We start from the raw sequence: 14,658 nt of genomic DNA on the forward strand, positions 1-14,658 counted from the left end.
CTGAGATAAAATTAGAAAAAGTGAGATAAAATCTTATTTTGTTCTTGTTCCCAAACATACTTTTAACGTAGATCTGTCATCATCTCTGAAGTTGACGTTTGGCTCCCTTCTTTTAGGTGGCAGATCTTGTTGTTCCATTAAGAGAGCTGGCTCATACAGACGCTAATGTTGCATACCATTTGTGGGTGTTAGTATTTCCCATTGTTTGGGTGACCTTAAACAAGGAAGAGCAGGTAACACTAGCTAAACCAATGATTACTCTCCTATCAAAAGATTATCATAAAAAGCAACAAGCCAGCAGGCCAAATGTTGTGCAAGCACTCCTAGAAGGGCTTCAGTTGAGCCACCCTCAACCTCGGATGCCTAGTGAACTGATTAAATATATTGGAAAGACTTACAATGCATGGCACATCGCATTGGCTTTGCTGGAAAGTCACGTCATGCTGTTCATGAATGATACGAAGTGCTCCGAGTCTCTGGCTGAGCTTTATCGCTTGCTTAACGAAGAAGATATGAGGTGTGGGTTGTGGAAGAAAAGATCAATCACTGCAGAAACCAGGGCTGGGCTTTCTCTAGTTCAACATGGTTACTGGCAGCGTGCTCAAAGTCTCTTTTACCAAGCCATGGTTAAGGCAACTCAAGGTACATATAATAACACGGTACCAAAGGCTGAGATGTGTCTTTGGGAAGAGCAGTGGCTGTATTGTGCTAGTCAACTTAGTCAGTGGGATGCATTGGTGGACTTTGGAAAGAGTGTTGAGAATTATGAAATACTACTTGACAGTCTTTGGAAGTTGCCCGATTGGGCATATATGAAGGATCATGTAATTCCGAAGGCTCAAGTAGAAGAAACTCCAAAACTTCGTTTGATTCAAGCATTTTTTGCTCTTCATGATAGAAACACAAATGGTGTGGGAGATGCTGAAAACATAGTGGGGAAAGGTGTTGATCTTGCTTTAGAACAATGGTGGCAGTTGCCAGAAATGTCTGTTCATGCCAGGATTCCTCTTTTGCAGCAATTCCAGCAGCTAGTTGAAGTTCAAGAATCAGCAAGAGTCCTTGTGGACATTGCAAATGGTAACAAACATTCTGGTAGTTCTGTTGTTGGTGTGCATGGAAATCTTTATGCTGATCTCAAGGACATCCTTGAGACTTGGAGACTGAGAACTCCAAATGAATGGGATAATATGTCTGTTTGGTGTGATTTGCTCCAATGGAGAAATGAAATGTATAATGCAGTCATTGATGCATTCAAGGATTTTAGCAACACGAATACACAACTTCATCACCTTGGTTATCGTGACAAAGCATGGAATGTCAATAGGCTTGCTCACATTGCTCGTAAGCAAGGCCTTTTTGATGTTTGTGTGACAATACTTGAAAAGATGTATGGCCATTCAACCATGGAGGTGCAGGTAATAGAAATTATACCAAGTTTTTTTGAAATATCAGGAAAGGTAGAACTGTATCCTCTTTTCCCCGTATTTCGGATCTTTTCCATGAGTGCATGTAATTGTCATTTGTTGGTCCCGCTTTGTGGAATTTTTGGCCATCTAAGTTAAAACTGTCCAATTGATTTTATTCTAGGGATAATGAAATCTTACTTTGCCACCCAGATGTAATTTTTTAGACGGTTGTTTGCTTTCTTCATTTGGGTGGATTTTCTGGTAACTTTTAACTATGTCTAGACATGTCTGGTGGTTATCTTGAACCTCCTGGATGGGCATAGAGCATGGAGTTTTCTTTCCTCCTGAGCTTACATCTCTGTTTGTCAACTCTAAAGCAGTTAATAGTTTTCTTCCCTACATTACCTCCTCTTCTGGACATCAAATCTCTTTGGTCTTGAGGAGGGATGGCAGATGTAGGTCACTAATCAGTTTACTGTTGCATGTTTGCAGGAGGCCTTTGTTAAGATAAGCGAACAAGCAAAGGCTCTTCTGGAAATGAAGGGGGAGCTTACCAGTGGTCTTAATCTGATTAATAGCACTAATTTAGAATATTTTCCCGTGAAAAGCAAAGCAGAAATTTTTCGCCTGAAGGGGGATTTTTTGTTAAAGCTAAACGACACTGAAAGTGCTAATCTTGCATATTCTAATGCAATCAGCCTTTTCAAAAATTTGCCTAAAGGATGGATAAGCTGGGGAAATTATTGTGATATGGTACACATTTTCTTCTGCTTTTGATGCCATTAGTGTTATTGATGACTTGTTTTCAATACTGAACTGCTGTCTGATACTTGTAGGTTTATAAAGAAACCAATGATGAGATTTGGTTAGAATATGCCGTCAGCTGCTTTCTTCAAGGTATCAAGTTCGGCGTATCTAACTCAAGAAGCCATCTTGCTCGTGTTCTGTATCTTCTCAGCTTTGATACTCCCAATGAGCCTGTGGGCAGGGCATTTGATAAGTACTTGGAACAAATACCCCACTGGGTTTGGCTTTCTTGGATTCCACAACTCTTGCTTTCCCTGCAGAGGACAGAGGCTCCTCATTGCAAACTTGTTCTGCTTAAAATTGCCACTATATATCCACAGGTAAATTCATTTGATTTGTGTATTGCAAATTGATTCAGTACAATACTTCATTATGATGGTAATCTTGAGATTCTCTTGTAACAAAATCTCAGGCTCTGTATTACTGGCTGCGCACATATTTGCTTGAACGACGTGATGTTGCAAATAAGTCTGAACTAAGTAGACTGGCAATGGCCCAGCAAAGAATGCAGCAAGGTGTCTCTGGCACTGGTCCTGGTTCTCTTGGCTTGGCTGATGGCAATGCGAGAGTACAGGGTCATGGTGTATCCTCAGCCAATCAACTTCACCAAGGTGCTCAATCCAGTGGTGGAATTGGATCTCATGATGGTGGAAGCTCTCATGGGCAAGAACCCGAACAGTCTGGTGCGGAGAGCAGTGTGCATGCAGGAAATGACCAAGCTTTGCACCAAAGTACTTCAACAATCAATGAAGGTGGTCAGAATGCATTAAGGCGTAGTGGTGCTTTAGGTTTGGTAGCTTCTGCAGCTAGTGCTTTTGATGCGGCAAAGGATATAATGGAGGCTCTCAGAAGCAAGCACACTAATTTGGCCAGTGAACTTGAGGTTATGATTTCCACAATAGATTTTTTTAAGTTGATGGAGTTATTTACTTGTGTCTTGTGGCTCATAATTTTCAAGCCAACCTGCTCAGATATGTTTCTCTAGAAAATTGAATTTCATTTATGCTCCGTTTGTTTCGGCGTTTGGTGGGGACAAAAATAATGGTCAACGGAAATCATTTTCAGTTTGACCGTAAAAGCTTCTTTAATGGTATCCGATTGCCGGAATCTGGCAAATGCCACTGGATTCCAGCAATAATGTCGGCCGCCGGAATCATGTCGGTGCTGGAATCTGGCAACGTTCGGCCGCCGTCGCCAGATTCAGGCCAAACTGGCCGGATTCCGGTCATTTTGGCCAGAATCCGGCGACTTTTGCCGGATTCCGATTTTTGCTGTTGGTGATTTGTTCGTATGAGCTAAACGCCGGAAAATATTTTCGAGGAAATCATTTTTTCTCGTCAAAAATATTTTACGACGGAAATCATTTTACAATGAAACAAACAGATTAGTGTACCCTCATCTAGAGAAATAGATTTTGAGAAAAGGGGTAGGAAATATCTTGATTGGTTACCACAGTTCGTCGCATGCTTATTGATTAATGTTGGAAAAAGAAATTATGAGTACAGTTGTGTCCGTGAGTTATATTCTGAACTATATACTGCTTTACCATGGTAACTAAATGTTATAAACTAAACTTTCCATTTTTTTTGCAGGTTCTGCTCACTGAAATTGGTTCAAGGTTTGTAACTCTGCCAGAGGAGAGACTTCTGGCAGTGGTTAATGCACTGCTCCACCGCTGTTACAAGTACCCAACTGCTACTACTGCAGAGGTTCCCCAATCTCTCAAGAAGGAGCTATCTGGTGTTTGTAGGGCTTGCTTCTCAGCAGATGCGGTGAATAAGCACGTTGATTTTGTGAGAGAGTACAAGCTGGATTTTGAACGTGATCTTGATCCAGAAAGCACAGCTACTTTCCCAGCCACCCTGTCTGATCTGACTGAACGATTGAAACATTGGAAAAATGTTCTCCAAAGTAATGTTGAGGACAGGTTTCCAGCTGTCTTGAAGCTGGAAGAGGAAAGCAGGGTGCTGCGTGACTTCCATGTGGTTGATGTTGAGGTTCCAGGACAGTATTTTAGTGATCAGGTAAGTTAAACCAATGATTTGCATATTTTGGTTCTATAAGCAGGATTCCTGTCTTATTTATGTGATTTAATTATTTGTATGTAGTATTGGGGTCAATGGAGTTTGAAGTAATCAATTCTTGTTTCTTTTCCTTTTTTTTTTTCTAAATTTTTATTGTTGAGGAGGGGGGGGGGGGGGGGGGTGGATGAGAGGGAGAATACTATATGATTTTTGAATTTTGAGCAGTATAAATTGATTTTCTTAAAAAGACAAGGTTTTTAATGCTTGAAATTGGCTCATGTTTCATATTTTTCTTTAGTGTCTTCTTTGCTATTCTTATGAAAAACACTGCACCATACAGGAAATTGCACCCGATCATACTGTGAAGTTAGACAGGATTGGAGCTGATATTCCGATTGTGCGAAGACACGGAAGTAGTTTCCGGCGTCTGACTTTAATTGGCTCTGATGGCTCTCAACGTCATTTTATTGTCCAGACATCTTTGACCCCTAATGCTAGAAGTGATGAGCGCATATTGCAGCTTTTCCGGGTGATGAACCAAATGTTTGATAAGCACAAGGAATCAAGACGCCGTCATATATGCATTCACACGCCAATTATTATTCCTGTTTGGTCTCAGGTTATAAGCTTTTCCTTGTATGGAAGTCTGATTTCCTTTGCTGCTGCCTTTAATTTTTTGATCCATTAATATGAACTTTGACAAGGTGATAAAAGAATTATTAATAGCTTCACGTATTCAAAACTGTGGGACATGCCAACTGGTGGTCCCACCAAGAATCATGTCCCTTTTCTTGATTCAGTTGACGATTGCTAAAGCCAATGTATTCTAATAATTGCTCACTGCATGAATAGGTCCGCATGGTAGAAGATGATTTGATGTACAGCACCTTTCTTGAGGTGTACGAGAACCACTGTGCAAGGAATGACCGAGAGGCAGATCAGCCCATCACTTATTTCAAGGAGCAACTGAACCAAGCCATATCTGGCCAAATATCACCAGAAGCTGTTCTAGATCTCCGTCTCCAAGCTTATACTGAAATAACAAGAACTCTTGTAACTGACAGCATTTTCTCCCAATACATGTACAAGACTCTGCTGAGTGGAAACCATATGTGGGCTTTTAAAAAGCAATTTGCCATCCAATTGGCCCTCTCAAGTTTCATGTCATTCATGCTACAAATTGGAGGAAGGTCCCCGAACAAGATATTATTTGCTAAGAACACTGGGAAAATATTCCAAACAGATTTTCATCCTGCATACGATGCAAATGGAATGATCGAGTTCAATGAACCCGTGCCTTTTCGTCTGACAAGGAATATGCAAGCATTCTTCTCCCATTTTGGAGTAGAAGGCCTTATTGTGTCTGCTATGTGTGCTGCGGCACAGGCTGTGGTTTCCCCTAAAGTGAGTTTTACTGAGAAATATGTGTCAATATGATAGTTAAAGTAACTGATTAATAACCATGTTTATTGACTTGATCACGCATTTGCCATATTGCAGCAAAATCAGCACCTATGGCATCAATTAGCCATGTTTTTCCGGGATGAGCTACTTTCTTGGTCTTGGAGAAGACCACTTGGCATGACCCTGGCCCCCATTTCTGGAGGGGGTAGTACGAACCCCATTGAATTTAAACAGAAGGTCACAACCAATGTCGAGCATGTAATTGGCCGGATTACTGGAATAGCCCCACAGTATTTCTCTGAAGAGGTAAGCCCCTGCCTCCAATTTCACTATGCTAGGGAATTTCTGGTAAAAAAGGATGAAACGAGGGAATGGAATGGAGAATGGGGATGTTTCCCTTTCTTTGTTTGGATGTTCAAGTTGAAAGAAGGGATGAAAAGCAAAGAAACCTGTGATTTAATTAATTATTAGGGGAATGCTGCGCTCCACCCAACACAAAAGTGGGGCTTTAATAGAGTGTGGGATTTCCGTCCACGCATTCCCTTCAAAATACATCCAAACACCAGAACACAAGGGATTACCTTCCCATTTTTTCTTTACATTCCCTCCCTTTTCCCATTCAAACACACTGGAAGTTTGCTACCATGTATCACGTTTACCAACAATAAAATAGTACAGTCAATTTGTTTGAACATATGATAGAACATTGTGTGCTACATTAGTTTCGTGGAATACTAAAATGATTAAGCAATTTTTAATGGCTGAATGTTTGTGTGCGTGCTCTCGTGGAGGTGCAAATATATATATATATGTTTTTCACTTCATTGTACCCATAACCCTGCATGATAGAGCTAGAATATAACAGATGCTTTATTCATATCTCATTCTGCGGTATAACTGACTTCTTTGTGAGCCTCTGATCAATTGTTGTATTGTTTTTTTCCTGCACGCAGGAGGAGAATGCCATGGACCCGCCACAGTCGGTGCAAAGGGGTGTTACTGAGTTGGTTGAAGCTGCCTTGACCCCAAGGAACTTGTGCATGATGGATCCAACTTGGCATCCGTGGTTTTGACCTCAGTACTGGAGCACCCATGGGCCAGTGACCAGATGGTAGTCTCTGTTAGAAGGTCGGTCGCAATTCTCCATCGTAAATATTATGTAAATAATGCTTTTTTGGCACTCGATTTGGAAAATGAGTATTTTGGGTGTCATATGTATAAATCATTATTAATTTAAGTAAATTCACGTGCATGCAAATGTAAAATTCTTCTTTTGTCCTGAATGTGCTGTTCAATGGGTTTATACGCCCGCTGTATGGATTGGGCGCCATAGAACCGTTCCAGAGAAAATGCACCGATCGTGTAAGAATCATTCATGGTAGTTGATTCCAGAAGATCCTCAATGGGTGTATGCTAAACGGTCAGCATTTTATTCCATAATCATCTCTATGACTAGCTAGCGTGCTACATGCATGAAACCCAAGAAAATTCGTTTGCACTCACTGAAGAAACGCATTCTTTTCGTTTATTCATCAGAATTTTGGTCCCGATAGACATTGGCGGATTGGAGAGGATATTTGAGGAGGAATCCCTACAAAAATGTCATAGGAAATCAAGAAAAGCGTATTTTTGGAAACATCTGGGAACGTGTGTCGGTTTTCTATATTTCTTCCATGCCAAAGTGCCAAGAAACATCCACGCGGTGAGCACTTGAATAAACTTTGGGTTCCTCCGCCTTAGGGCTTCCTTAAAATAAACTTTGATGTAGCCCTATATAGAAGATGATTCGTCGCATCCAAGCTTCAAAATATTTCCCAAATTTTTTTTAAAGACCCCCCTTTAATTCTTTAATATCAATTTTTTACCTCCAAACTTTATTTTATTTTTAACTTCATCCCCCCACATTAAAAAATAAAAAATAAAAAATAAAAAAATCCTAATTCTGCGCCCGTGGGTATGAAAAAATTCCCAATTTCGTTCCCATGTCTACCATCCCTTAAATCTTCTCTCTCCTTTTCCGTTCTGGAGAAGAGAGATCTCTCGTGTTGCTAGAGGAGTCGCATCCCCCTTCTCCCCCCTCTTCCTCTTTTGCTTCATTGGCTCAAAAAAAAATAAAAAATCCCTAGTTCAGAAAGGCTCTAATCGCGGGGTCTACAAACAAAAACTTCATCGTGTTCTCTCCAACTTCCTCAAAAACAGCATCAATTTCTGGCTTTAAAATATTCATTCACTGTATATGTTTTTGTTGGGCGGATATGATCCATTTTTCTTTTTGTTCACCGCGCAATGCGAAAGCGTAATTATAACATAAAACATGAACGTCGAGTTAAGCAGCAAGCAGTAAAAATTTCTCGTCATTCATCAAATCAATGTATTATTTGAAAATTCGACCATAAAGTGGTCATGAACAGCTTCTCTGTCAGTCACTTTCGTAGTGAACTTTTTTACCCACCCAAATCCCAAAACGAAAAGAAGAAAAAAAGCTAGAAATATCCCAAAGATAATGGTGTCGTCAAGAGAGACAACCAAACATCATCATATCACACAGGAAAACTAGAGGAAATTCAGTTGTCTTATTCTTCCTCTTCGGCCTGGACAGGAAAACGCAGGTGCTTCCCTTTTGGGGTGGGCAAGCCCTTCAACCGCAAGACACTTGGTGAAACGCCGCCAGAACCTTCAATCTCTGCGCGCCCCTCTTCCTCTCCAATAATAAGCTCATCATCACTGTCGTAAACAAACCTTGTGTGCTTTCCAGCAAACTTGGGAGCCTCTCTCTTCTCATCCACAAAAATCTTGCTAATGCCCTCGCACAGTTCATCAACCAATCCTCCATCCTCCTCCTCCTCCTCCTCTTCTTCAATTTCATCGGCTTCTTCATCATAGTAGTCTTCTTCTTCAAGTACTTCTTCCTCGTCTTCATCACGGGTGCTTGCATTAACCTGGATAGACCAAACAGAAGCATCATCATCTTCTGCGGACGACTTCTCTTTGCAATAGCTCCCTCCTGCTCCTGCTTCTGCTTCGTAAGTCAGCACAGAGGAGTCTGATGAATCAGGGCTTTCGGATTTCTCAGAAAAATCCAGCTTCTTTCCATCGAAGATGTTACTCACCACCTGCCATGCAATTTTATAAGAACAATCACATAAACAAAACCGTAATCACATGTACCCAGTACCAAATGAAATTCTAGATTTGATTTTCAAAATCGTCAAGATTGACGTTGACCTGTCCAGAAAGTTTCAGGGTTACAAAATAAAATCATTGAATTGAGAGATTTTATACTACATCTCGATAAAGATTTGAAAAAAAAAAAAAAAAAAAAGAAGAAGAAGAAGAAGATCATCAAGATATAACCAAAACCAGTGGTAAAATTTTCTGTTTCACAAATGCAAACAAACATAAGATAAAGATCTAGTCAGAAACAAATCGAAATTTTAACGCTACAAATTTATTTGTAAAGATAAAAGATCATCAAGATATAACAAAAACCAGTAGTGAAATTTTCTGTTACACAAATGCAAACATAAGACAAAGATCTAGTACTCAGAAACAAATCGAAATTTTAACTCTACAAATGCAATCGAGACCTGGGAAATTTACCTGAGAAATCAATTGTTCTTCGACAACTGGAGAAGGCACTGCCGAAGCCAAACCACTGTTGATGTTGCCGGAGAGATTCGAGAGCTGGGGTGTGTTCGCGGGGGTTGGGGCAAGAAGTCCGGTCGGTGAGTTGACAAACCCTTGGAGATGAAGAAAGGAACGGCTTTCCAGCGAGAGCTTCGAAAGCTCGGCCTCTTCCTCCACTCTCTGCAAGAGGGTCTTGACTTGACCCCTAAGCAAGGCCTCTCCGGACCCAGGCGTCTTGTTCTTGGCTCGATTGCTCCTTTGCTTGGCTATGGCTGATGATGGGGTCTCCAAGCTCCCCATCGCAAGCCCAACTATCGGAGAATCATTCGTTATATCGATCAGCACAGACCGATCTTGTTTCACATTTCTTTGCCTTGATTTTGAGAGAACCTTTCCAGAATCTTCAATTTTCCCTGGAAAACCATCAAACCAAGCAATGATTACAAACCCATTTTCCTAAATACCAATCTATGATTGTTTAGAAAACAAATAAACAAATTCTTGGTTCTTTTTTGGAAAACAACCAATTCAAGAAATGGAATAAACCCATTTCCTCTAGGTCTATCATTGTTTAGATTAAATGAAAAAGGAGGAGAAAATCACTCACTTGAGAGGGGAATGCTGTTGTTGTCGCTGTTTAAAGCAGCCGAAGCCTGTGACCTTGTGACTCTTCTGGTTGATGATGGGGTCTCCATAGGATTTGAATCAAGAAGGGTCGCTCGAAAACTGACTTTTTTGGCCGAGATTTGACTGTAAAGATCAGAGATTGAGATGAGAGAGAACAAGAAATAGAGGATGCGAGAACTGAATTCAAAAAGAAATACAAAGTAGATACTTTTAGGGCAAATGAACGGGTGCTTATAAAGAGGTTTCCGTCGTGGTTTAAACGTTAAAAACTTAATATGACCGTTGGAGCCTGCTACGGCAACATCGATCCCCACGATTTTGAAAAAAAAAAAAAAAAAAAACTAGCCGTTAGGGTTTTATTTGAATACTATTTCTTGCCTCCGGTTTTGGGTTTTACGGTTCTTTAGTCAGGGCAATATATGGGCCTTGACTGGAAAATGATTTGTGGGACCGATTCCCGGCATCCACTTTATATTAAAAAAGTAGTTGCCACCTTTTCCGTTTCTTGTGTATCACTGCTCGCCTTGACTTGGGGTGACGGACTGCCCCGGTGGCTTTGGTTCAACCCTCTAGATTTTTTTAGGACAATTTAAGATAGAGCTTTTAAAATTTTAACTAATTATTTTATAAAATAGGAAAAAAAAAAAATGCATACTTAACTCCCCTTATACAACCACCCCCTCCCCCACATTGATTTTTTTTTTCTTTTAATAATAATTGATTGGCTATGCCACATCAGTATAATAAAATAATAGTGTAATTTACAGCATTACTCTTTACATTTAAGTTACCCAATTTTAAAAAGTGACACTTATTCCCTCTGTCCGACTTTATTCCATTAGCATTTGCCATTTGGTGTTAAACTAGATAGAAAATGCCATGCCACGTGTGATGCACACTTGCTAATTTCTAGCTACTATTTCTGATCTTGTTGCCACCCATGCCATTCATGATCAGAGAAATTCTTCAAGCCTGTAGTCGTTTACCACATTTAGAAGATTCTTAATTTTTCCTTTATTGATTTTATCTTATTTATGTTGAGATGATTAGTATTGCATAAATGAAAAGCTAAACAAGCAATAACTAATCTAATGATTTTTTTCTTCCTTTCAAAAATGAAAGGTTAAAGATTCAACTGATCAGCAGCCCGTTGTTTTGGTAGGAATTGGCAATTTTTTTTATTTTTTAATTTTTAAAGAAACCAAATAAAAGCAAAAACTAATTAAGAAGCTGTCCGAAGCGGATCAAAATTTCCTATCTTTGGAGATTCATGTTATTACCCTGACTTCAAGAAGTAAGGGATAGGAGGTTGAGAAAGGGGCCTTTTGCCCGAAGAATCAGCCTTCCTAGTTCTCAATTGTAGGAAATTCAAATCTGTCCCCGGTTGGTTTTTGGTAAAATATTTGATGGTACTGTATCTAAAATATTAATTAAATTATCGATTCGAGATATTAAATGTAATATCTTGTTAATAAGAGGGGCTTTTGGGTAATTTAAGAGATTTTAAAAAAAAATGTACGGATGTGAATAAAAAGGAAAAAGACAAAATTTGTAATAATTTGAGAGAGGAAAATATAGTTTTCTCTGAATTAAAACTTTAAGGACCAAGGGTGGTATTTATAAAACCCTTAAAAGATCAGTTAAAAAAAAAAAAAAAAAAAACCCTTAAAAGATAAAGATTTGAAATGGACTTATCCCGAAAAATTTTCAAACAGGCTAGATATCAGCCCAAACTAATAATTCATGAGACATGTTACATGCACATCTTTTGTACACTACTTTTATAAATCAATTATTGAATTTGTAGGATCCATATATGGATCTTTGTGGGTCTTACAAATTTAATAGTTAGATTTAGAAAAGTAATATACAAAAGACGTACAATAAATGTGTAAAAATCATTTCTGATAACTCAAACGGAAAAGCCTTACTTATATTTTTTTGTTTGTTTGTTTGAGATAAAATTGTAATGTGGACCCTAGATCCCAAAATCTTAACTCAGGCAGTTGTAGTTCGTACGTAGTCAATTAATATAACAAAGCCTATCCTATTCCTTCATATCAGTGATGGTTGTTGTAAAGAAAGGCAGGTATGTAACCAACCGCGGAGCCGGTCCCCCTTAGTGGCCCCGCCACTGTATGGAACTACCTACAAACTCGATCAAATTTAAGAGACCAATGAATGCCTGCAAGAATTCAGTTACAGAAGATCAAATATAAGATTCAAAAGGAAATCTTCAATCATACTGTTTTATGTCAATATTAAGAGCAAAATCAAGAATATTATTAGAGTAAATTTTATTGGACCTTGCATTCCACTTGTTTAATTATGATAGGTTCTGTGAACTATTTCTCAAAAATATGTGTCGTCCTTTTTCATATGTTTCTTTTCAGTTGAATCTATCTTGAGTTCAATGGCTCTTCAGATAATCTGACTAAGGATAAGAGCAAAATGAAAATGCCTCGATTCGTAGATGTCGAACTTTCTGTAATCCATTTTGTAGAATCTTCTTCATTAAAGGAATTTTTCATTTTTCCAGATATTATTGATGAACTGGTGAAGAGTGGTAAAGAGATAGAAGCAGAGTATTTTGCTTCTGAGGCTGGTTTGACTGAAAGATTTTCTCCTGTTTCTCTGATCAAGTTGTATCTCAAGAATTCCAAAAAGAATGCTAGCACCATATTGAAGAATATTGGCAATAATACCATGGCCTCAACAGTATGTGTAACATACTAACATCTACACACTTATGTTTCCCAATAGTTTTTATTTACTCTTTGCATGATTCCTTATTGTAAATCAACCTTTCAGGAGGACTCAAGCACTCTGGAGTTGAATTCCATTAGAGCCATCATCAAATGTGTAGAAGACTAGCTACAAGCTGGAATCAGAGTTTTTTCACTTGATAGTTTGAGGAAGCGGGCTACTCATCTGGAGAAAGCCAAGGCAGAATGGAAGAAGAATTCAGCCGCTGCAAGTAAGCCTAAGAACAAGCGAGCTAATGGTGTTGATGGTGACGGAGGCAGCGGACCACGTTGTTTAGTATCTGAATAACCGGATACTAACTGAGCGGTTAACCGGGGTCTCTGGTTCCGAAGCCGGTTAGGATTTTTTTATAACCGAAGACCCCGAAGTTGATTCCCGGTTATTAGCCAATAACCGGGAACTGATTCTGGGTTTACACCCCTACCCTAAACTTCTAAATGCTGGCATGACTCTGCCCCTTTCAAGTAAGTTTTATAATTAGTTTAGTGTTGTAACGAAACAAACATGATGGAAGATAGAGTGTATATATATATATAAGCAACCCAAAATTAAAATAACACTTGCAAAAAAAAAAAAAAAAATTAAAATAACAAACAGTTGGTGAATAACCCTAAAATCCAACCCATCTTATACCCATTTAACCCACAATTCATTTGTTTCTATAGACTGAATAAATAGTAGAAACTAATTTTATTTTCTATATTAAATTTTCATTTATTTATTTGCCACGAAAAGAAAGTCTAGCTTTGTCCCTGTTAACTATGAATTTATTTGCAGCCAAACAAGTACTAAAATATGGTATTAAATTATGGAATAACTTTTTGACTACATGGACTCGTCTTCATAGCGCTTATGGGCAACACTAACAAACAGGTGGGTCGGCGCAAGCCGCACGTGCCTGCCTCTAGGTGAGACAAGGTAGGTGACAAAACCACGTGAGCTTCAATTATATTTTCGCCGCAGTAATGTCTATTACTAGTTTTTTCAAGCAAATAAATCAGTTTCCCTGTAATATAAGTAATCCAATGAATTGAAATTTATTTTTAAAGCATATGATTTTTACATGTATTTTTAATATGAAATGTTGGTAAAAATATGTAATTTTCTCGTTTATTTTTTAAAATAAATATGAGAATTACGTGCTCTTAGAATAGACCGGCAGAGTTTACTTTAATAGATGGGATAATTGTACCATTGGTTCATGTGGTATGCCATAATTATTTTTCACTCTCTATGGTTTAAAAAGTTTATGGAAGGTTCTTGTGGTAAGCAATAATTACAAATCGATCCCTAACGTCAAATTTCGTTAAAATTTTTGACAGATTCTGTTAAATGTCACGTCAACGCCACGTCAGACCAATAAGAATGTGACAAGTGTCTGTCTTAATAAAAAAAAAATTATTAAAAAAAAAAAAAAAAATGAAAGAAAAGAGAAGAAGGGCTCATAAGAATTTTAATATGGACGAATCAGAATATTAAAACTGAACATATTGCAAATACTCATAAAGCCAAAGAAAAAACAAACAACCCAACAGCCCAACCAAATGATATAATTAATTCCTCAAAAAAAAATTGATATAATTAAGATTTTTATTTTTTAAAAAAAGAAAAAGAAAACGAAAATTATCTATGCAGATACGACTGTCTTCATATCCAAATCATAGGTTAAATGTCAAATCTCCTTTTAAATGTAGAGATGTACCTACTTGAGACTTTATTATTAACGAAAATTATAATAGAGCTAAAAGGAAGACTTAATTTTTTATTTTTTATTTTTGCTTTTAAAATTATAATTTGATTAAAACACAATAATAAGTATTTTAAAAATTTAATAATAATTTTAAAAGCCAAATGACATTTAAAAAAACAAAGAGGACAAAAAAAAAATTTCTAGCATTAATCGTGTAGGAGGCAAGGCTTTTAAAATCATGTGACATGTTGGATTTTTCTCTCCCTTTCTTCCAAAGCAAAATTTATTTGTGCAGCTACCCATACCA

The 14,658-nt window shown here is 38.1% G+C and overlaps 2 protein-coding genes across 2 annotated transcripts in view; one reads left to right on the forward strand and one right to left on the reverse strand.

Annotated features, from left to right (window-relative positions):
- The window catches only part of LOC133852483 (uncharacterized), a 33,187-nt gene extending 26,263 nt beyond the window's left edge, over window positions 1–6,924 (forward strand). The window contains exons 27-35 of the mRNA XM_062289247.1: window positions 117–1,415; window positions 1,899–2,159; window positions 2,243–2,533; window positions 2,626–3,096; window positions 3,806–4,237; window positions 4,578–4,856; window positions 5,090–5,641; window positions 5,738–5,947; window positions 6,595–6,924. Of these exons, the coding sequence (XP_062145231.1) occupies window positions 117–1,415; window positions 1,899–2,159; window positions 2,243–2,533; window positions 2,626–3,096; window positions 3,806–4,237; window positions 4,578–4,856; window positions 5,090–5,641; window positions 5,738–5,947; window positions 6,595–6,714 (3,915 nt within the window). The 3' untranslated portion in view covers window positions 6,715–6,924. The remainder of the gene's footprint in view (window positions 1–116; window positions 1,416–1,898; window positions 2,160–2,242; window positions 2,534–2,625; window positions 3,097–3,805; window positions 4,238–4,577; window positions 4,857–5,089; window positions 5,642–5,737; window positions 5,948–6,594) is intronic.
- A 1,074-nt stretch (window positions 6,925–7,998) lies between these two features.
- On the reverse strand, window positions 7,999–10,104 carry LOC133851631 (uncharacterized). The gene is made up of 3 exons (XM_062288141.1): window positions 9,876–10,104; window positions 9,242–9,681; window positions 7,999–8,754 (listed from the first exon to the last, which is right to left on the reverse strand). Exons 1-3 carry the CDS (start codon window positions 9,961–9,963, stop codon window positions 8,215–8,217), a joined length of 1,068 nt encoding a protein of 355 aa, XP_062144125.1. The 5' UTR covers window positions 9,964–10,104; the 3' UTR covers window positions 7,999–8,214.
- Window positions 10,105–14,658: the final 4,554 nt, after the last annotated feature.

Source organism: Alnus glutinosa, chromosome 12 (assembly GCF_958979055.1).
Source record: "Alnus glutinosa chromosome 12, dhAlnGlut1.1, whole genome shotgun sequence".
NCBI classification, from domain to species: domain Eukaryota; kingdom Viridiplantae; phylum Streptophyta; class Magnoliopsida; order Fagales; family Betulaceae; genus Alnus; species Alnus glutinosa.